This window comes from Tiliqua scincoides, chromosome 1 (genome assembly GCF_035046505.1).
Source record: "Tiliqua scincoides isolate rTilSci1 chromosome 1, rTilSci1.hap2, whole genome shotgun sequence".
Classification (NCBI taxonomy): domain Eukaryota; kingdom Metazoa; phylum Chordata; class Lepidosauria; order Squamata; family Scincidae; genus Tiliqua; species Tiliqua scincoides.
Window position 1 is genome coordinate 263,215,442 of NC_089821.1, and position 21,176 is coordinate 263,236,617.

Consider the following 21,176-nt stretch of genomic DNA (forward strand, 5'->3'; position numbering starts at 1 on the left):
ATCCTCTCTGGAGCATCCCAACATGCCCCCTTTGTCTCCTTGGACATGCGCAGGCTCTAGAGCTGGTGCAGCTTGAAGAGACCCATTGGTGATTGAGAAGCTTATGGAGGGTTAAGGGAAATATTTCCCCTTATTCTTCCAAGCCTCCTGATCTACCTTCCACCATGTGTGGCTGCATGCTGTGGCAGGGAAAAGGATAGGATTGGGCTGTTAGCTACATAACAGGAAAGGTTGTGGCTCAGTGGTAGAGCACATGCCTTGCATACAAAAGGTCCCAGGTTCAATCCCTGGTATCTTCAAGTGGGGAGGAGAAAAATATCTGTTTGAAACCCTGGAGAGTAGCTTCCAGTGAGAACTGATGATTTTGAACTAGAACACTGTTTCTCAAACTGTGGGTCAGGACCCACTAGGTGGGTCGCAAGGCAATTTCAAGTGGGTCCCCATTCATTTCAATATTTTATTTGTAATATATTAGACTTAATGCTACCATGGTATGTGACTGCATCTGGGGAAATGTTATAGCTCGGTACTTTCAACATGTTTCTGTGTATATGCTTTTAACCATACAGTAAATGGGACTTACTCCTGGGTAAGTGTGGGTAGGATTGCAACCTAGGATTATTAAAATTTTCCTGCTTGATGATGTCACTTCTGGTCATGAGTTCACTTCTGGTGGGTCCTGACAGATTCTCATTCTAAAAAAGTGGGTCCCAGTGCTAAACATCTGAGAACCACTGAACTAGAAGAACGGTGGTCTAACTTGGCATAAGGCATCTTCTTATGTTCTGCTGTTTGAAAACCCACTTAACAGTCTACATACCTTAGCTTTTTAAACAATTAACAAATCCAAATACAATGTACAAAAGTAAATCTTTTTTCCAGTCTTTTGTGTGTCTTTGTTGCTCTGTTTTTTAAAAAATGTTGTGACTTCAAGTGTGCAGTCTGTTTCTTCAGTATACAGTCCAATTTGCACATTTTTGCTGTTTCCCAAACACAGTCATCCTTTAATTGTAAGAAAGAAAGTGATTTGTCTGCTATGGAGGCCCACAATTCTTGCAGCAATGGACAGATTCTGCAACTCTAAAACAGTTGTCGTTGAAAATATTCATTAAGAAACATTTCTGATTCAGGTGCTAATCTTGTCTCAATTATTTGAGAGCAAATTCCTACTGTTATGTTTCAACATACCCGAGTACAAGGTCAACTCAGCCTTGCCTCAGAAACATACTATTCCACCTTCTCATTCCTATTTCAAAACTTTTGTCACAAGCGAGAGTTCCAGGCACACAGATCTACAGTTTTCTAAAATATTGGTGCTTTTAAACTGATGAGGGGAAAGGAATGGTGCTCAAATTCAAAACTGAAAAGCAGGATTCCAACGAAGGGTTTGGATATTCCCATCCCTGCAGTCAACAGAAGTATCCAAATAAGGGATTGGTATCCAGATGGAACTCTATTGAGATTCTTCCCTACTCTAAAGCCATGTCAGTAATAAGTCTAATTATTACTATCTTGCAGTGAACCTTGCAAACAAAGCACTTCCCACCCACAGCCTGACTGAGGAATACCAACATTTTAATTATCTGATTATTTAGACGTTACACAGTGTTGAATCCATTATTACTCTAATATGGCTGCCGTATGATCCCCCTTTCTCTTGCAGGCATGCACCGCATGCATGCTGTATATACATTATATACTCCCCCTCCCTCTCTCAAGTACAACCAGAATTCGGTATGCATAGATACCTCCTGGGCTGGCACTAGAAATCCGCTGCCTCCAATCTGAGAACTGTTGACATTCGTGATGTGGGAACTCCCACATAGTACCAAAACAGTTTCTATCTTCCAGTGAGCAAGTGACAGAATCAGTCAGTGCTAATTAAGGCTGCTAATGGAAGGGGCTGTTGCAAAGTGTGAAAGCACATACTTGGCACACCAAAGGTCCTTGCAGCATCTCCAGGTAGGGCAGGGAAAAATTTCCTGCCTGAAACCCTGAGGACCTGGTTCACATCTGTGCTGAGACCGAGATGGATCGATGGTCTGACTCAATATAAGGAAACTTTCTGTGCTCCTAAGGGCACAATCCTAACTGACTTTCCAGCACCGACATAAGGGCAACGCAGCTCTGAGGTAAGGAAACAAACACTTTGAGGAAGCTTCAATGAGGGTCACCCATCTGCCGGATGCAGCACACCTCCCGTTGGCACAGCTATGCCAGTGCTGGAAAGCTGGTTAGGATTTGGGCCTAATTCTCTTTTAAAGCAATGTAGATCTAGTAGTATATGTTTTAGTAGATGTTTTAAACATGTTAATGTTGAAATTTACCAGTAACAGTTCAGGAGAACAGTGGGAAATCTCAGGAAATTCTGACACCTACTGGCCAATCTCAAGGATCACTGAGTGCTTTCAAATATATCCTTCGTCATCCTTGTTTGTCTGCCCACCCCAGTTTCTGACATCTCATCACACCCTAGTGTTGCTTCTAAGAGTTCTGTTGGACAAAATAAAGCAGGTGCAATGTGGAGACATAGCAGAAAGGCTGCAACAGCTGATTCTCACCCACAAACCAGGGCCATGAGTGTCAAGGAGTTTTGTTAGCTTCATGTCATCGAGTTCAGGAGCATACACTTTTATTTTCTCCCATGTATGTAAATGGCTGCCCACTTATATGTTGGAAGGTAGAGTGCTATAACTGGGGACAAGCTGCTAAGGAGGTATGTTGCAGGTTGGTTCGGAGGCAGTTGGTACCTCTTGTAGACTTCTCTCCCCATCCCTGTAGCATCCAGGGACTTCTTCCTGCACATCATCCATTGGAATGACAAGCATTTGGCTTGTTTATCAACCATGTTAACATTTACCAAGGCATGCTGGTAAGTGTGCAAACCAATAATTTCTGACATGTGCCGGTAAATATTAAGAATTTCCAGAGACTTTCTTTTTAGACCTGTGCTCTTATCTGCCTGTCAGGCATAGGCTAGAGCTGTGCTCCATCTGGCACTAGACCCTTTTCCACTGGATCATCCTTTACTATAGTGTTTGTTGCGTAAACTTTACTTTGCTGTCAGAGGATGAAATTTGCCTCGTTTTCCACCATTTTCCTTTGGGAATTTTTATGGATTCGGCTTCATTTTCAGTGATTTTTTTTTCCCCTCCAAAGCAGACTAATTGTGATTTCTTGTTTTTCCTTTTCTTGCAGTATGTGGCTTAGGGCCAAGCTACACATTATGTGAGAAAGCCATGATTAGATCTTCACACTTTTTAAGAAAAATTGAAATGCAGCCGTGGGAACTGGGAATTTGCTCAGAGTTCTCAATTAATCCTCCCCTGATGGCTCTTGGCCCTGTGAAGTGTGGTAGGAATACTAGGTATTTTGATTTGGAGAAAGGCATGCATGGGGAGGGTTCCCTTACTTTTGGGCTGCATAGCAGCTGCATTGGTGCTGGCAAGTTGGATAGGATTGGGCACTTCTGCTCCACAATGGGTCTTGTCGGACCTGCACTAGCAATTTCTGTAGCACACGACTGAGGAGAGAAAGGGGGCAGGGAGACTACAGGAAAGAGGGATAGAATCTGGCATGCACCATTACTGCAGGATCCACCCCTCCTGCAGCCTCCCCACCCTTTGGTATGTCCCCTCCCCACTCAGTTTGGCCCCTCCTCTTTCCCATTCTGCCCTCCTCTTGCCTTTCCCACTAGCTTACTTGCTGTGGCAGGCAGTGGGAGAGCCAATGATGTGTGCGGTAAGGCTTTGGCCTTCCTGCTAGTGTCCTAGCAGCATGCTGTTCAGTGCCCTGCCTTAATGTGCTTTATGGCACTTTTGCAGCAGTCGCCATCAGCTGAACATGCATGCCGCTGGCAGCAAGGCCCAGTAGGATTGGGCCATAAGCCTTGTATCAAGTGCTGTCCTTGGAAATGGTAGCTGCTACAGAAAGTGGGGAACCTGTAACTATATTTCCAATGCCAGGTCTCACCCATGGAATATGGAAATAATAATGAGGAGAGTGCCTCTGAGCAGCTGCAGAGTGCTGTTTCTTTGCTTCTCAATAACTACAGCATGCCTAAACAGGTCTGAACTAGAAGGGAGGAAACCAGTCTTCTAAGTAGGGCAATGTGGCTTTCAGGTAGGACTGAGCCTTTAGTAAAGCAATACAGAATTACCTGTTTGAATTCTTCTGTTACTTGGGCTTTTGATATTTAGATTATTTCCTGATTTCTGCTATATATTTTTGATTGTTTACTGTGATAGATTTAATCCTGTATTCTACTTTTTTTTGTGTAAAAAAAAAAAAAAAGGCAGCCGAATAGTAATATAAATAATTAAGAAATGAGCACTGGATGCTGCAATTTGGCATCAATAATTAGCCTGCATTTCATAGCTGTGTTGTCTAACCATCTTTTTCCTCCCCACTCCCTTCTCTCTTTCCCCCTCTTCCCCTTGCCCAGTCTGCACACGCTGTCTCAGTGCTCAGAGAATGTGCGAAGCTCCGTCCTGCGGATCCCACTGTCCCTCTCCTGGCCGCCAAGGTCTGCATCGGGCCTCTGCACTGGGTAAGCAAAGCTGGTGCAGTGCTTCTTACATAATGCATGAGGTGCCGCATTGACAGCATTTGAGTGCAGTTAAAAGGGAGGAGGGTGGCGGCAGTGGGGGAGAAACCCTGAACAGCTGCAAATTTATAAAGCTGAGAGCAACTGTTACCCTGCACATTCCCGATCTCGGAAGCTAAGCAGGGTCAGGCCTGGTTAGTACTTGGATGGGAGACCACCTGGGAATACCGGGTGCTGTAGGCTTATACCATAGTCTTTCGAGACTGAAGGTTGCCAACCAACCATTTATAAAGCTGCACTGAAACGTTGCAAAGGGCCCGTGAAATGCTGTGGCTTCAGAGCAAAGAAAGAAAAAGGAGCCCCACTGCAGAATCATCACAAAAGGCAAAAGTGATGCTCTCCTTGTTCAAACTGATTTCCCCTTACAGAATTGGAATAATTGGCTTGCATCTCCTAATGGCTGTGATGCTGTTGTATATTTATTTGGAAGTGAGCTCTGCAGAGTACAATAGGACTTGATCCCCAGTAAGGGTGCACAGGATTACAGCATAGATGAGTCTAACAGCTCATCTCCCTCTCAGAAAGCTTGTTTTGCTCCAGCCAGAAACTGGCTCTCGTTGTTCTTGATGTCATGACAGATTCCCTCCCCCCCCTCCCAAAAAAAACCCAGTTCAGTCTTGTTAATGTGTGCCCTCCAGTCATAGCAATACAGGATGAGTAGGAGCAACAATGGCTTGCAAAATGCTAATTAACTTCAGCAGGAGAAGCACCCACTGGTCTTTTAGCTGCTTGGTTTTAGTAATTACTCAGGGCAAGAGCCTGCTGCTTGCATCCACCTCTTCTCCACCAGGTGTCCCTGTAGTCAGTGCTGGAAGGCTGTTAGAAATATCCATTAAAATCAGAGGAGGCAAACTGCAGGGAAGGAAAATATGTGGCTGCCAAGTGCTTGGGCTTGATTAATTGTCTTGCTTTTAATTGATTTGACTGAATAATTAACAGGTTGAAATAAATATTACAGGATCACAATACAGGTAAAAAAAACCTTGAGGATACTTAATGCATGCCTCGTATTCTCCTGACTGGCTTATGTAGACAAATCATTTATTCATCAGATAATTTTTTTAACTGTTAGTTATAAATAATTTATTCCATTGGATAATCATTTGAAAGGTGTTGCTCAACACAATTTTTTTTTTTTAAGTTTGCTTGGTTGTTTTTTTTAAAACTAAGTGCTTGTGATTAAGGAATGTTTGTTTGGGATGTACATGGAGGACCCAGTTTGTTAACTTGGAAGTGAGCACGTTCTGCTGGCATCTCCTTGCCACAGTGTCTCTTCCTCACCCCCCCCCCCCAAGCAATCTAGGATGTTCCCATGCAGGATACTGTGTATAAATGCCACTGGTGGGTCCAAACCCACTATTTGGGCATTTTAAATCAAGAGAGAAACATGTGTTCATTGCAAGGAGGCCACTAGCATTAAGCTCCTTTCCAGGGGTTTTCAACCCGATTAAAGTCTTCTTTTTTAACGTTGTGATTAATGAATTATTCAGTGTATAGCATTGCTGTCTTTGATTAATGAATGCAGTCTTAATTAAGTAAAGAATATGCTTTTGCATCGTAGGGAAAAAAATAAGTTTTTAATTATTACACATGTCATGTTCTGGAAAAGTCTCTGAATTGTAGCTATTGGCAGTGATCTGTAGGGTCCTCTGTGCCATCCTCGTATCCAATTTTATTGGGTGAGTGTGTGTTTTCCTTTAACCATTTCTGCCCAGCCTGCAGGTGTACACATTGGATCCCTGTTGCGTATATGCAGCGTTGGGCAAAAATGGCTTAGGGCCCAATTCTGTCCAACTTTCCAGCACCGGGCAGCTGCAATGTATACCCCATAGGCACAGCAGCACCGGCACTGGAAAATTGGATAGGATTGGACCCTTAATGACCTGTCCCTATGGAATTCCCAAACACCTTGGAGAACAACAAGGCTACTTTGCCTTGGCAGACATTTCTCTTTCAGTAACTCTGTTCATTCCCCCCCCCCCCAATGCTTTTAAAAGCCCAGAAGCATTTTTAAAGGTAGCTTGGGAGTGTGTGGTAATAGATAAGAGGGATATATGCAAAAATAATGTGGGTGTATGTGCAAATAGTTTGTAGCCACTATGGTTGCATCTGCCGAGGCACAATGCATTCCCCTTAGGAGTGAAAGGGCAGCTTTTGCACTCATTCAGGTAACTTTAGGCTTAGGGAGGGACTTAACCAGTGTCCATAAGAGGGGCTGAATCTTGTCCCACTCTGGCTATGCTCCAACATACAGATTGTTTATATGGTACCATAGACTGTAATGGTAAGCTTTGAATAGTACACCAGTCCCCTAAACTTCGTCCCTTAATCTACATAGCTTCCATAGCTTCCTTAATCTACATAATTTCCATAGCTTTGTCCCTTAATCTACATAGGCCAGCTGTCTCTTGGTCACACTCAAGTGTAACAGAACGTTGCAAACAGAACGTTGCAAACTGGCTTATATGTCCTAATAGAAAACAGGATATGTGTACTTCTATAGTCAACTGGGAAATAAGGCATAAATTAATTCTGTCAATCTGAAACTATGGGGTTTAAAAAAAAGAAAGAAGGAAATTCTGCATGACTCCCATCATTCATCAGTAGTTCTACATTCTTCCATCAGCAAAGTACAATGCTTCAGCCTTGGGAGAGCTCCTTGTCTAAATACAATAATTACAGTAATTATGTGCATTCAGATTGCACAGTAATAAAATGAGAATGAGATCATTGTCAATGAAAGTCCAGCGAGATATTTTCTTCACTGTTGGTAGCAGAGTAAATGGCTAGCTAGGTATTGTATCTGGTGCAGCCTCTAATGGAAAATTAACAACTGCTCAGTTACGAAATATTAAGCCACTTCATTTTCAGGAAGCTTGCAAGTGTGACTTATTCTGAGTATTTCAAGCAAGCTATAAATATGTTGTTAGTTTTGGAATAAATTTAGAAATGTAATTGCCAGTTAGTGACAAGAGGAGAGAGAGCGCGCGCACCATAAAAATGAAGGAACTCTAGCTCTGTGTTCTTTCACTCACTAATGTATATTTTTAGTGTGGTGTTATAGCTGGTCTAGTTTGTCATACAGTAGAAGACTCTACTTGAATCTTAATTTTCTTTTATATTGCTTCCATTCTGCATCATTTTAATAATGACAACATGTTTGGAAAACTGCAGAGCAGTTTCTCTTGCTAGTTAATCAAGCCGTTGTATGTGCCTTTGTGCACTGTGTGTTTTGGAAACCAAAATGAATGTTAATTGAGCACAGCAGAGTGACCTGGTGACGCCGGTATGGCACTGATACATTTGGTAAAATAAACTCTGCTGCAGAGCCAGCCTGCAAGGAAAATGCAGCAGTGCTGGGCTGCGCAAATCAATGAAGAGAAACTTGTTTGCCAAAGGACACAGTACTCTGAGCTATGAGAGAGGTAGAGCAAGCATGAAGGATTCAGGGGCACCACCCAGGGTTGGTCCCAGAATTTTGATGGCTTTGGGCTAGAGTTATCTGGAGAGGCCCTTCCCCCTCACATGCTGCTGCTGCTACAGCAGCTACTTCCATCTCAAATGGGGCAGTGGCTGGGCGCTATTTCCAGTAGAAGATGAACCCAGCACTACAATACTATCTCAGGAGCCTAAGGGTTGATTTTCCAATGGGAATGTTGCCTGATGACTCTGCAGGCAACGCATCCCCTCCATGACTTCTGTGGTTAGTGATGGAGCCCCTGATTGAACCTCTAAACCCAACTATGCTGACTACTGACCTCTCCTGAGAGTCGAGCAGTTGCTTGTAGTAGACAACCCTACCTTCCCCTGCCAAAGGGGGGGAGAGTAGATTTGACAACCAGTCTTGCCTTTTCCTTCTACCTCATAGATTGATGGTGGTATAGTATGATCAACCAGAAAGGGGGTCCATTATGCTTTTTTCCTCTTCCCTCCCTTTTAAAGCCTTATTGTCAAGGGGGAAAAGGAACTATTCAGGGTTCGGGGAGATGAAGGTTGATGACTAGAGTATGGAGGCTAGCTATGTAGGGTTGGAAGGCAAGTCATCCCAAAACTTGTCTCTTGTAGGGCACACCATTTATTTCAAGGAGTGTGTGGAACCCTCAGCTTATCTTGGCATTAAGAGCAAGTTCTTTTGATAGAAGAAGTGACCATAAGACCCCAAGACCTTTGCTGATGTATTCTACATCAAAATCTGTTCTCCATGCCCTAGCTACTATACCACACTGACTCTCACCTTATGCACCTGTAATGTCACAAGCAGTTGGCATAGCATAAGGGTTTGATTTTCCCTGCTTCATTATTTCCCTTTCCACAGCTTGAGTCTTGAGTGGCATTTTGCTCTTTTAAAAACCCAGGCACCTCCCCTCTGCTTCTTGCCTTCAGTTTACTTGTCTCCAGCAATGTTAAATTGCTCTTGGTGCAGGCAGCTCTGCTCTTGTTTTTCAATCTAAAGGGTACCGACTTAATCTGCATGGCTTTGGCCTCCTGAAAAACATACACAAAAACCTCAGTTGTGCCAGCTGAATACCAGCTGGGTGGCAGCTTGCCAGGGGATAGCACCTGCTGTTCCCTGCTCCCTTGTCAGTGTGCCCGTGGGCTTGGCTCAAGCATGCATTCCAAAACCTGCAGTAAAATAATATGGTTAGCTGGAAACAGCCTCCTTCTGTTTGGGAGAAAACTGCTTTCCAGAGTTGGGCTGCTAACAAAATGCATAGTTTTCACGAAAGATGATGATGGGGGAGAGCCTCAATTATTATATTTTTCAGTGGCTGAACACAGCTTGTTGGCATATCTTGCTGAGTGTTATTTGTGTGTGCATCCTTTGACTCAGGAGAGGTTTGACAACTTGTCCTTGCTCTTGCTGACAGCTAAGAAAGCCTTGGAGTTGGCAGATTTCTTAAGTTAGCCCGCCATTTCTTTGTTAACCTAGAATTTTCTTCCTCCGAGTTGCTGCCTGAGAACTTGGGAACCACTGCTTCCGTCAGGGTTTCTATTTCACCTGTGTTGATGAAAGCAGAAACAAGGGCCCAAAACCTCATGGGGGCATTCATGACAAAAGCACACCTGTCTCTTCCCTGCTAGTGCTTGGTCACATACTTTGGCGGGAACGATTATGCAGAGAAAGGGCTGTAGCTCAGTGGCAGGGCACCTGCCCCACAGGTAAAAGTTCAGTCTCTGGCATTTCTGAGTAGGTCTGGGAAAGACCCCCAACCTGAACCCTGGACAGCTGAGTTTTTGTCTTCGCTGATGCCACTTTTCATGCCTTGGATAGCATTCTAAGGAGAAGACTTGGCTCAGAAGAGATCTTTTCCTTGGCATGGGAGGAATTTTTGCAAAACAGATGGGGAGGTTTTATTACTAACATTCACAAAGGCAACCTCCATGCGTGTGGCCTCTGGGAACCCTAAGTGCCTCTGGGACCCCAAGTATCAGGTAAACTGAGAGTTTAGCATCTGGGTGAGTTCAGCAGCAGGGCGAGGAGGCCAGGGCCCCATACACTGCCCTTCCTCTTCCCTTGAGAAGAGGGCTGCTATCCAGTGTAGGGTTTTTAAAAGGACCCCTAAATAAAACAACAACAACAAAAAAGCTATGCAGTCAGACAGCCAGCAGCAGGGTGGGGGCTATCCAGTGTTCTGCATCGAGTGCCACATGTATGATTATATGCCTCTGGGGCATAAGTCATGGGTGTGTCCTCGGTGCAAGGAGCTCCAGGGTCTCAGGGAACGCATCCGCTCCCTTGAAGCCTTGGTGGCCAACCTGGAGAAGCGCAGGCAGGCAGAGGAGGACCGTGGGGAGACTTCCGGGGACGATCAGGCTTCGTCCCAACCTCAGGCGTGCAGCTCCTCAGCTGCCCGGGTGGGAAGTCTCGGGACTGGAGGACATCATCCTGGAGAGGAGGGAAACAATCCCCTAGGGGGGACTCCTTCTTCAGGGGATGGGCCTGTATCCGAACGCACTCAGGATACTCCTCGGCGGGAGGGGGGTCAGGGGCTTCTTGTAGTGGGGGATTCGATTATTAGAAACATAGAGAGGGGGGTTTGCGACAGATGTGAGGACCGCATGGTGACTTGCCTGCCTGGTGCGAAGGTTGCGGACATCACTTCTCATCTAGACAGGCTAGTAGACAGTGCTGGGGGAGAGGTAGCGGCTGTGGTGCATGTCGGCACCAACGACGTGGGCAAGTGTAGCTGGGAGGTCCTGGAGGCCAAATTTAGGCTTTTAGGCAGGAAGCTGAAAGCCAGGACCTCAAAGGTAGCGTTCTCTGAAGTGCAACCTGTTCCACGCGCAGGGCCAGCTAGGCAGGTGGAGATCAGGGGTCTCAATGCGTGGGTGAGACGGTGGTATAGGGAGGAGGGGTTTAGATTCGTTAGGCACTGGGGAACGTTTTGGGACAAGCGGGGCCTGTACAAGAGGGACGGGCTCCACTTGAACCAGAATGGAACCAGACTGCTGGCGCATAACATTAAAAAGGTGGCAGAGCAGCTTTTAAACTGATCCCTGGGAGAAGGCCGACAGGAGCTGAGGGGCATCCGGTTCGGGACTCCTCATCCCTATGGGATGAGGATGGGGAGGTTAGAGAACAACAAGACAAAGGCAGAGTAGGAGAAGAAATTGGGAAAGGTCGCGTGATGGGATGTGATAGACAGTTTGGCACAATGAGAGGATGCGGGGACAAAGGAGCAAATAAGCAGCCCATCCTGGGGCATTCCGTGTACAAATGCTTTTATGCGAATGCCCAAAGTCTCCGAGCAAAGGTGGGAGAACTGGAATGTCTGGTGACAAGGGAAAACACTGACATAGTGGGCATAATGGAAACCTGGTGGAATGTGGAGAATCAGTGGGATACCGCAATCCCGGGTTATAAACTCTACAGGAGGGACAGGCAGGGGCGTGTTGGAGGTGGGGTGGCCGTTTATGTTAAGGAAGGGATAGAATCCAGCAAAGTAGAAATTGAAGGTGGGTCTGACTCCACCGTAGAATCTCTGTGGGTTAAATTACCAGGCTTGTGCAGCGATGTAATACTGGGGGCGTGCTATCGTCCTCCAGACCAGAAATCGGATGGGGACCTTGAAATGAGGAAACAGATCAGGGAGGTGACAAGGAGGGACAGGGTTGTAATCATGGGGGACTTCAATTATCCTCATATTGACTGGGTCAATTTGTGTTCTGGTCACGATAAGGAAACCGGATTTCTTGACATGCTAAATGACTGTGGCTTAGAGCAGCTAGTCACGGAGCCCACCAGAGGACAGGTGACTCTGGATTTAATATTGTGCAGTACGCAGGACCTGGTTAGAGATGTAAACGTTACTGAGCCATTGGGGAACAGTGATCATGCTGCGATCCGTTTTGACATGCACGTTGGGGGAAGGATACCAGGCAAATCTCTAACAAAAACCCTTGACTTCCAACGGGCAGACTTCCCCCAAATGAGGAGGCTGGTTAAAAGGAGGTTGAAAGGGAGGATAAAAAGAGTCCAATCTCTCCAGAGTGCATGGAGGCTGCTTAAAACAACAGTAATAGAGGCCCAGCAGAGGTGTATACCACAAAGAAAGAAGGGTTCCACTAAATCCAGGAGGGTGCCCGCCAAGTTAGAGAGGCTGTGAAGGGCAAGGAAGCTTCCTTCCGTAAATGGAAGTCTTGCCCTAATGAGGAGAGTAAAAAGGAACATAAACTGTGGCAAAAGAAATGTAAGAAGGTGATATGGGAGGCCAAGAGAGACTATGAGGAACACATGGCCAGCAACATTAAGGGGAATAATAAAAGCTTCTTCAAATATGTTAGAAGCAGGAAACCCGCCAGAGAAGCGGTTGGCCCTCTGGATGGTGAGGGAGGGAAAGGGGAGATAAAAGGAGACTTAGAGATGGCAGAGAAATTAAATGAGTTCTTTGCATCTGTCTTCACGCAGAAGACCTCGGGCAGATACCGCTGCCCGAACGGCCCCTCCTGACCGAGGAGTTAAGTCAGATAGAGGTTAAAAGAGAAGATGTTTCAGACCTGATTGATAAATTAAAGATCAATAAGTCACCGGGCCCTGATGGCATCCACCCAAGAGTTATTAAGGAATTGAAGAATGAAGTTGCAGATCTCTTGACTAAGGTATGCAACTTGTCCCTCAAAACGGCCACAGTGCCAGAAGATTGGAGGATAGCAAATGTCACGCCTATTTTTATAAAGGGAAAGAGGGGGGACCCGGGAAACTATAGGCCGGTCAGCCTAACATCCATACCGGGTAAGATGGTGGAATGCCTCATCAAAGATAGGATCTCAAAACACATAGACGAACAGGCCTTGCTGAGGGAGAGTCAGCATGGCTTCTGTAAGGGTAAGTCTTGCCTCACGAACCTTATAGAATTCTTTGAAAAGGTCAACAGGCATGTGGATGTGGGAGAACCCGTGGACATTATATATCTGGACTTTCAGAAGGCGTTTGACACGGTCCCTCACCAAAGGCTACTGAAAAAACTCCACAGTCAGGGAATTAGAGGACAGGTCCTTTCATGGATTGAGAACTGGTTGGAGGCCAGGAAGCAGAGAGTGGGTGTCAATGGGCAATTTTCACAATGGAGAGAGGTGAAAAGTGGTGTGCCCCAAGGATCTGTCCTGGGACTGGTGCTTTTCAACCTCTTCATAAATGACCTGGAGACAGGGTTGAGCAGTGAAGTGGCTAAGTTTGCAGACGACACCAAACTTTTCCGAGTGGTGAAGACCAGAAGTGATTGTGAGGAGCTCCAGAAGGATCTCTCCAGACTGGCAGAATGGGCAGCAAAATGGCAGATGCGCTTCAATGTCAGTAAGTGTAAAGTCATGCACATTGGGGCAAAAAATCAAAACTTTAGATATAGGCTGATGGGTACTGAGCTGTCTGTGACAGATCAGGAGAGAGATCTTGGGGTGGTGGTGGACAGGTCAATGAAAGTATCGACCCAATGTGCGGCAGCAGTGAAGAAGGCCAATTCTATGCTTGGGATATTAGGAAGGGTATTGAGAACAAAATGGCTAGTATTATAATACCATTGTACAAATCGATGGTAAGGCCACACCTGGAGTATTGTGTCCAGTTCTGGTCGCCGCATCTCAAAAAAGACATAGTGGAAATGGAAAAGGTGCAAAAGAGAGCGACTAAGATGATTACGGGGCTGGGGCACCTTCCTTATGAGGAAAGGCTACGGCGTTTGGGCCTCTTCAGCCTAGAAAAGAGACGCTTGAGGGGGGACATGATTGAGACATACAAAATTATGCAGGGGATGGACAGAGTGGATAGGGAGATGCTCTTTACACTCTCACATAATACCAGAACCAGGGGACATCCACTAAAATTGAGTGTTGGGCGGGTTAGGACAGACAAAAGAAAATATTTCTTTACTCAGCGTGTGGTCGGTCTGTGGAACTCCTTGTCACAGGATGTGGTGCTGGCGTCTAGCCTAGATGCCTTTAAAAGGGGATTGGACAAGTTTCTGGAGGAAAAATCCATTATGGGGTACAAGCCATGATGTGTATGTGCAACCTCCTGATTTTAGAAATGGGTTATGTCAGAATGCAAGATGCAAGGGAAGGCACCAGGATGAGGTCTCTTGTTATGTGGTGTGCTCCCTGGAGCATTTGGTGGGCCGCTGTGAGATACAGGAAGCTGGACTAGATGGGCCTATGGCCTGATCCAGTGGGGCTGTTCTTATGTCCTAACTACCTGATACAGTCCAGGCCAGGAAAAGCTTTGCCTCCAGCTTCCAGACGGTGGCTTTCCAAAATCCTTAGAATACCTCTATCTTCACATTTCTTTCCCATTTTTCCTCTGAGCTCACAACAGCTTATGTGGTTCCCCCCGCCCCCACTTCTATCCTCAAGAGAGGTAGATTAGGCTGAGTGCTAATGTGTGGTCCAAGGCCTCCCAGTGACTTTCACAACTGAGTGGGGCTATGATTCCAGGCCTCCCCAGCCCTAACCTAACACACAAACCACACTCAACTCTCACAAAGTTATCCATATTGCAGATGGCAGGGTTGAGGCCAGTAGAAGAGTATCTTGCCTAAGGCTGTCTACTGGATGAGTTCAGGACTGCAATGGGATGTGAACCAGAAACATCTAACTCACAGTTATTTGCATCTATCCATCTAGCAGCACAAGCCTAAGCATGTCTACCCAGAAGTAAGTTCCATTGTGTGCTTACTGTTAAAGCTGCAACCCTTTGGCTGGTAAAGAGTTGTATGGATCCTTGGATGAGCAGGTACACAAAACAGCATACACCAGCAGAGTTCTTTGAATGCAGTGGTTATATTTCAGAACAAGTAGAATAATCAGTAAACATTCCTAGTCAGCACAATGAGCAGTCAGTCCATAAACAACAAATCCAAATCAGCTTTCCAAGATACACAGTCAAAGTTCATTCCATGGTCAGTAACAACATGTATATACTCACATCCAGCCTCCCACGTTACTGGCAGCAGTTCTGTAGGCTCCTACTGCTGCACTGGAGGCTCAACAGACCAAACATTAAGTAGCTGGAGTGGCCAATCGGTGTAGGCTAAGCCACACCCAGGGTGAGGCAGTCACAGGTGTTTGCTGATCCTGCTGACTCCAGCAATCTGCACCTGTTCCTGAACCACCTTGTTGGCTGTGTTTCTGTCTTACCCAGAACATAGTCCTGACACTTACTCAGGGAACTGCATATTGGATTGCAGACTTCTCTCTCACCCTTTAAGGGTTTTTGTTGTTACCAATGTGTGTGTGTATGAGCTGTTCTTTTCTACTGGGGATACTTTTCTGAGTCAGACCTTCTAGCCCAGAACTACCTATCCTGATGGGCAATAACTTTCCAAGGTTTCAGGAGGGGTTCTTTGCCAGCCGTAGTACCTGCAGTCCTTTTAGAAGTCATAGTGCAGCGATAATGTTCAATACATTGATACCATGGAAAGCCTGTACTCTGCACTGAACTGTTCATGAGCAAAGGAAGCTGCCTTATGCTAGATCAGATTGTGCCACAGGGCCCAGTCTTGCCTACTTTACTACCCAGAGTTTTAAGTGCAAACCTCTCTTTCTCAGGTTTGATACCTGAGAATTTTTTGAACTGAAGACCCTCTGCAGTCTAAGCACATGCTATACCACTGAGCTGTGAGTATGCCCCAAAGTATGTATAGATCCAAGCCCTTACAAAGTTTCCAATTAGACAGCAGTGTTTTTTTTTAATAGGTTCAATACTGAATGAATGGAAAGAGAGAAAGTTCGTAACCATGATGCAAACCAGGCCCTATGGAAGGGATTTGGTGGTTGTTGGCAAGCACATTTCTGACAAGCTGAATTATCTTTAACCTTTAGAATAAAGGAGATGACCCAAACTGCTGAGATCTCGATCTCTCAAGTGGGATCTCGATCTCTTAAATATTTGTGTCTCTTGTGGTTCTGTTCCAAAGAAAACTATTAAAGAAAATGTCAGCCTGTAATCAAAGTTCCCCAAAGCAGGAGGCTTGTAATAATGCTCAGCAATGCTGCCTGGCTGTTAACCCAGAGCTGACACTTTGGATTACTGCTGACGGGACCTGCAGTCTATCCTGTGAGCTAATGAGGCATGGACTTTCGAGACTCTCAAGCATGTCCTGCATCTTCCATCTGCAGCGCCTCCTCTAACTTTAGAACGTGCCAAGGCGCTCCGTTCGCAGTCTTTGTCCTTCCTGCTTGTAAGTTAACTCCGAGAACAATCTCAAAATTCTAACTGAGCAGGGCTGGTGCCGATTTATTTTTTGGCCTGACTCTGCTCGTGTACCTTCAATCTCAGCCAGAAATGTAGGTCTTTAGCAGGCATGGAGGCAAAGTGGATCTGTGCGCCTTGTGACCTCCCAACCAAACACAGCGCCAAACTCTATATTTACATATGTGAGTGAATCCCCTAATTCAGATAAGGATCATGGAGTGGGTGGGTAGGAGCTAAACTTACCATATGCCATGATCCTGATAGGAATGGGCGGGGGGGGGGGGATGGCTTCTACAGGCTGCTGTCGAACCAGAACACTTAGGTTGCAATCCTATATGCACTTGCCTGGAAGTAACTCCCACTGAACTCAATGGAGCTCACTTCTGAATAGACATGCATAGAATTGTGATTGTGACTAGTTACTGTGGATAGACCTGTCTTCCATGAATTTGTCGAGTTCCCTTTTAAAGCCTTCCAGGCTAGGAGCCATCACTACATCTTACAGCAACCAATTCACAAACTATTTATATGCTATGTGAAGAAGTGCCTCCTTTTCCCCATCCTAAACCTTCCATCGTTCAGTTTTCATTGGATGACCTCTGGTTCTAGCATCATGAGAAAGAGAGAAGCTTTTCTCCCTATCTACCCTCTCCACATCATGTGTGTTTTTATGCCTCCGTTTTGTCCCTTCATATCGTCTTCCTTCCAGGCTAAAAAGTACCAAATGTTGTATAGAAAGTGCTTCTACCCTCTGATCATTTTGTTTGTCCTCTTTTGCACCTTTCTCAGCTCTAGAATAATCTTTTTAAGGGGTGACCATCAGGACTGTACATGGCATTCCAAATGTGGTCATTCCTTTGCCTTGTATAGGATGAATTTAATAGCAGTTTTACGGCCCAATCCTGCGGGGGTGGGGGCAGCTGCAGACAATGGAACAATTGTCGATGGGCCTTTTATGTCAGCAGATCACAATATCTGCTCCTGCAGAAGGCTGCCTGCCTGGAAGTTCTGGGCTGTCAGTGGTATACATTTGAATGAATTTCTGTTGTCACACTTTCAGATGTTGCAATGAACTTCCTTGGCAGCATTCCAGCTGCACAGATATTGAATTAGCACGTTCATCTTGCTCTAGGGCAGGTGTCTCCAAACTCTTCAGCCAGAGGGCTGCATCAAATATCTGTCACAGTGTCAAGAGCCAGAAAAATAAATTTTAAATATAAAATTTAAATAAATGCATTAGAGATGGAACTGATGAATGAATAAATGAATGAATGGGCTCTAAGTTCCAAAGTTTCTCTAAGCACCAACACACACCACAGAAATAAAGCACACACTCAAATGGACTCCCATTCCCCCATCCCACAAGCAGTTTACTTACATGTACAGGAGTAAATAACTCAGAACCAGCGCATATTAGGAAACACCTGGAGCATGTTCTGAGAACTGTGGAGACCTCGCCAACCCTCAGAAAGCCTAAGGCCTTCAGAGGGCTCAAAAATGTTGCTTCTATTTTTGGGGGGGAAACCAGGAAGTAATGTTTTTAGGCCTTTAGAAGGCGTTCTGAGGCATGGCCTCCCCGGCCCTCAGAACAGCTCCAGACATTCAGTGAAGTGGTCCAGGGGCTTGCAGGGAACCAGAGGCTTGTCATGGGCCAGACAAGAGGCTTGCCACTGGCCTTATCAGGCCCTTGGGCCGGGGTTCGGAGGCCACTGCTCTAGGACCTGGGTGAAACATGGAATTAAGCCTACAGTCTCTTCCCCTCTGGTGAGTTCTGAGATCAGCTCTTCTAGGACATGGTCATTTGGAATATTTAGAACTTTGGGGAGATAATGGGAGCTGTTCCATGAGTATAGAAAGCAGATGTGGAGGCAGGACTGTGACAGGAATCAAACTTTGCTGCTTTTTATCTGTACTAGGAAACCCTGTGCATGCTGTTTACAAAAAAAAGGGGGCGACGTGCCAGGAGCGATGTTAGGATTGCTCACATCGAGTTTAGCCCTTAGTGGCAATATTTGTTAGTGCTTTATAAAAAGGCCTACATTTAAGTGTTTCCAGCACTTTTTCCTAGCCCACCTCCTGCATTTTTAAATGCTTCCTGGCAGGCTCTGTCATTATAGTAAATCCCTGGCCAATGATTTTGGGGCCATGCATTCTTCTCTGTCTTTGTCCTGCAAATTCGCTGCCCTGGAGTTAGCAACTTGGAAAGGGAGAAGCATAGAAAACTGTGATGTGTGACTTCCTCCAGGCTTTTGTTGGATTGGCTCAGAAAATAAATAGAGCCGTTTCCTCAAAAAATCAGAAATCAATCAATCCAACTTCAGAAGTCACCACTGTCCCTCCAGCCAAAAACATCTACCTTACCAGACTGCCATTCCTCCAAACTCCCTTCCCCCCCTTAAAGTAAACTTACTAGGGTAGCTGCTAGAGCAGCAGTGCCATATGCAGAGAGGGTAGGTGTATCCCTCCCAACATGCCTGAACAAAAGGCTGGTGGCCTTTAGGAGATGTAGGTTCTATTGTACTAGTCTTCAGAAAGCCACATCTCCCAAGTGCCAAGGGATCCTGCTAGAAAATAAATCCAAAGACAGACATGTCAGGAAGGCATATGGAGGGCATCGCTGTGTAGAGTAGCAAGTTCAATGCCAGAGCCAATTTCAAGTGTTAGGATTTGGTACTGTAGGATTTGGAGTCTGGAGGGTGCCCAGGTTGTTGCGCAGAAATGGTATACATCTTTGTTTTGCCTGCTTTTGTAAGATAAATTCTGTTGCAATTGTCCGGAAGACTTTGCAAAGGCTTTTCTCTTGCTTGCTTGTTCTCACAGCTGGAAGAAGGAGAGCATTTTGCCAAGATGGTGATAAACCTGGGAGACGATGCTGGGGAGCTCCTTGCAAAAGGCTACCTGGCCCTGGGTCTGGTGTACAGTCTTCAAGCAACTGACGGTAAGACGTTTGACAGTCTGTACAGTACAGCGGCCATTCTGAGATGTCAAATTTAAGCAGCTGAAATGTAGACATTTAAGAACAGATAACTGTAAGAATTGTCTATCGCAAAACACCTTTCATCACAAGCCAGGCATGAAGATGGTGACCTTCCTCTGTTGTCTGTGTCCCTCATCTGTAATCCCAAGGAATGTTGCTTCTGAATATGGACCACTTAGCTATTGTGGCTGGTGGCCATTGATACGATATTCTGTGAATTGGTCTAATCCTTTAAATAAAAAAAAAGCATTTAATCTAGAAGCCATCACCACATCTTGTAATAGTAAAGGCTGAAAAAAATGTGGGAGTGGTTAAAAAGACAGGCAGTCGTGGATAATATTGAGACTCCTCATAGCAGTGGTTCCTTTAACTATCCTCTTGATAGAGGGCAAGGAATTTAGGTAGCAAAGATGAAAAACAAATTGTGTTCATGTTTTATGGTTACTGGAGGAGTCTTTACTGCTGGAGCCTATATGTGATGGCACTGTTTGTTTTGAAAATTACTGGGAATGTCTTATCTGAGTCTGACCACTATTGATAAGTGTCACAAATATCTGAATATAATTATTCTCTACCAGAGCTGAAAACATACTATAACTTTCCAGAGATTATATGAATTAGGGTGCAATCCAGCCCTTGACTTGCCATAAGACACATTTGTGCCTCCTTGGGAGGAAGCCGGGCCAGTGCTCAGGGAAGTGTCGGCCTGCAGAGGCCAACGCAAACCTCTGTGCCGGTGGCTTTCTCTGTGAGGCTTGCGTCTCTCCGCCTCGGCTGACGCAAGCCTCTGAGGTAGGCGGGGGTCGGGGAGGAGACTGAGGGAGGTGTTCCTGGGTGGGAGGAGGGTGGGCAATGGGCGGCCCTGTGGGTAGCGGGAGGCGGGGCTGGGATCCGGCAGATCCGCTCCACTCTCCTCTGACTTGTGCCACCTCAAGAAGTGGCACAAGTCTGAGGAGGCCCATAGGGGCCAGCAGTCCTTACCCAGAGGTAAGGGGAAATGTTTCCCATTACCTCTGGCCGAACCGCTTATGTCCCCTATCCTGTGCTGGATCCTCTTGGCTTGCCTGTTCCAGCGCAGGATAGAATTGCGCCCTTAGGCTGTGGTTAAAGACAGCTGGAATGCAGATTAGAGTTCTTCACACTTCTTCCTAGCATTGTTCCCGTGCTATGGCAGATTACAGTTCTTCACTAAAAGCACAAAATTCTGCAGTCAGACTGCACAAATTCTGCATGTCTTAAAAGCAGGACATCATTCCTCTTGGTTGTGTTTGTAAAGCGGGGAGTGTGTGTTTTTCTCAGAATTTGAAATTATAGAAGATCAAGGCTGCAGTCCTGCGCACATGTACTTAATGGGGCTTACTTCTGAGTGGACACGTATAGGATTGTGCTGAGAGAGACTCATGGGAGTTGAAGATAATAGGTACTAGATTTGAGGAAAGAAAATGTGTTTGTGTTTGCCTTAGGAGTGGACCTCAACAAGTGGGAAACCCTGGCCTCTGAGCAGCCCGCTCAGCAGGCCTCATGTGCAGCATGGCATTTCCCAGTTTGAAGAGACACTTGGCCAACAGTCTGAGGCAAAGAGGCAAAGAAGGAAGGCCCATAGCCAGGGAGACAGACCAGGGACAGCTTGCACTTGTTCCCGGTGTGGAAGGGATTGTCACTCCCGAATAGGCCTTTTCAGCCACACTAGACGCTGTTCCAGAACCACCTTTCAGAGTGCGATACCATAGTCTTTTGAGACTGAAGGTTGCCAACAACAACATTAGGATAAAGAGTGAAGATGACTCTAACCCACACTTCCTTGAACCACTGAGATTTCAGCACATGCTGCCTAGGTAGGTTTAAACTGTACAGAGGAACTATTAGGTTAGAGCTGTGATTTTCAGCCTGTTTGCTAGGAGAGTTTG

The 21,176-nt window shown here is 45.7% G+C and overlaps 1 protein-coding gene across 1 annotated transcript in view; it reads left to right on the top strand.

Moving 5' to 3' along the window:
• The window catches only part of TTC7A (tetratricopeptide repeat domain 7A), a 221,465-nt gene that overhangs the window by 52,761 nt on the left and 147,528 nt on the right, over positions 1-21,176 (top strand). The window contains exons 13-14 of the mRNA XM_066611825.1: positions 4,445-4,549; positions 19,113-19,230. Coding sequence (XP_066467922.1) covers positions 4,445-4,549; positions 19,113-19,230 — 223 coding nt within the window. The remainder of the gene's footprint in view (positions 1-4,444; positions 4,550-19,112; positions 19,231-21,176) is intronic.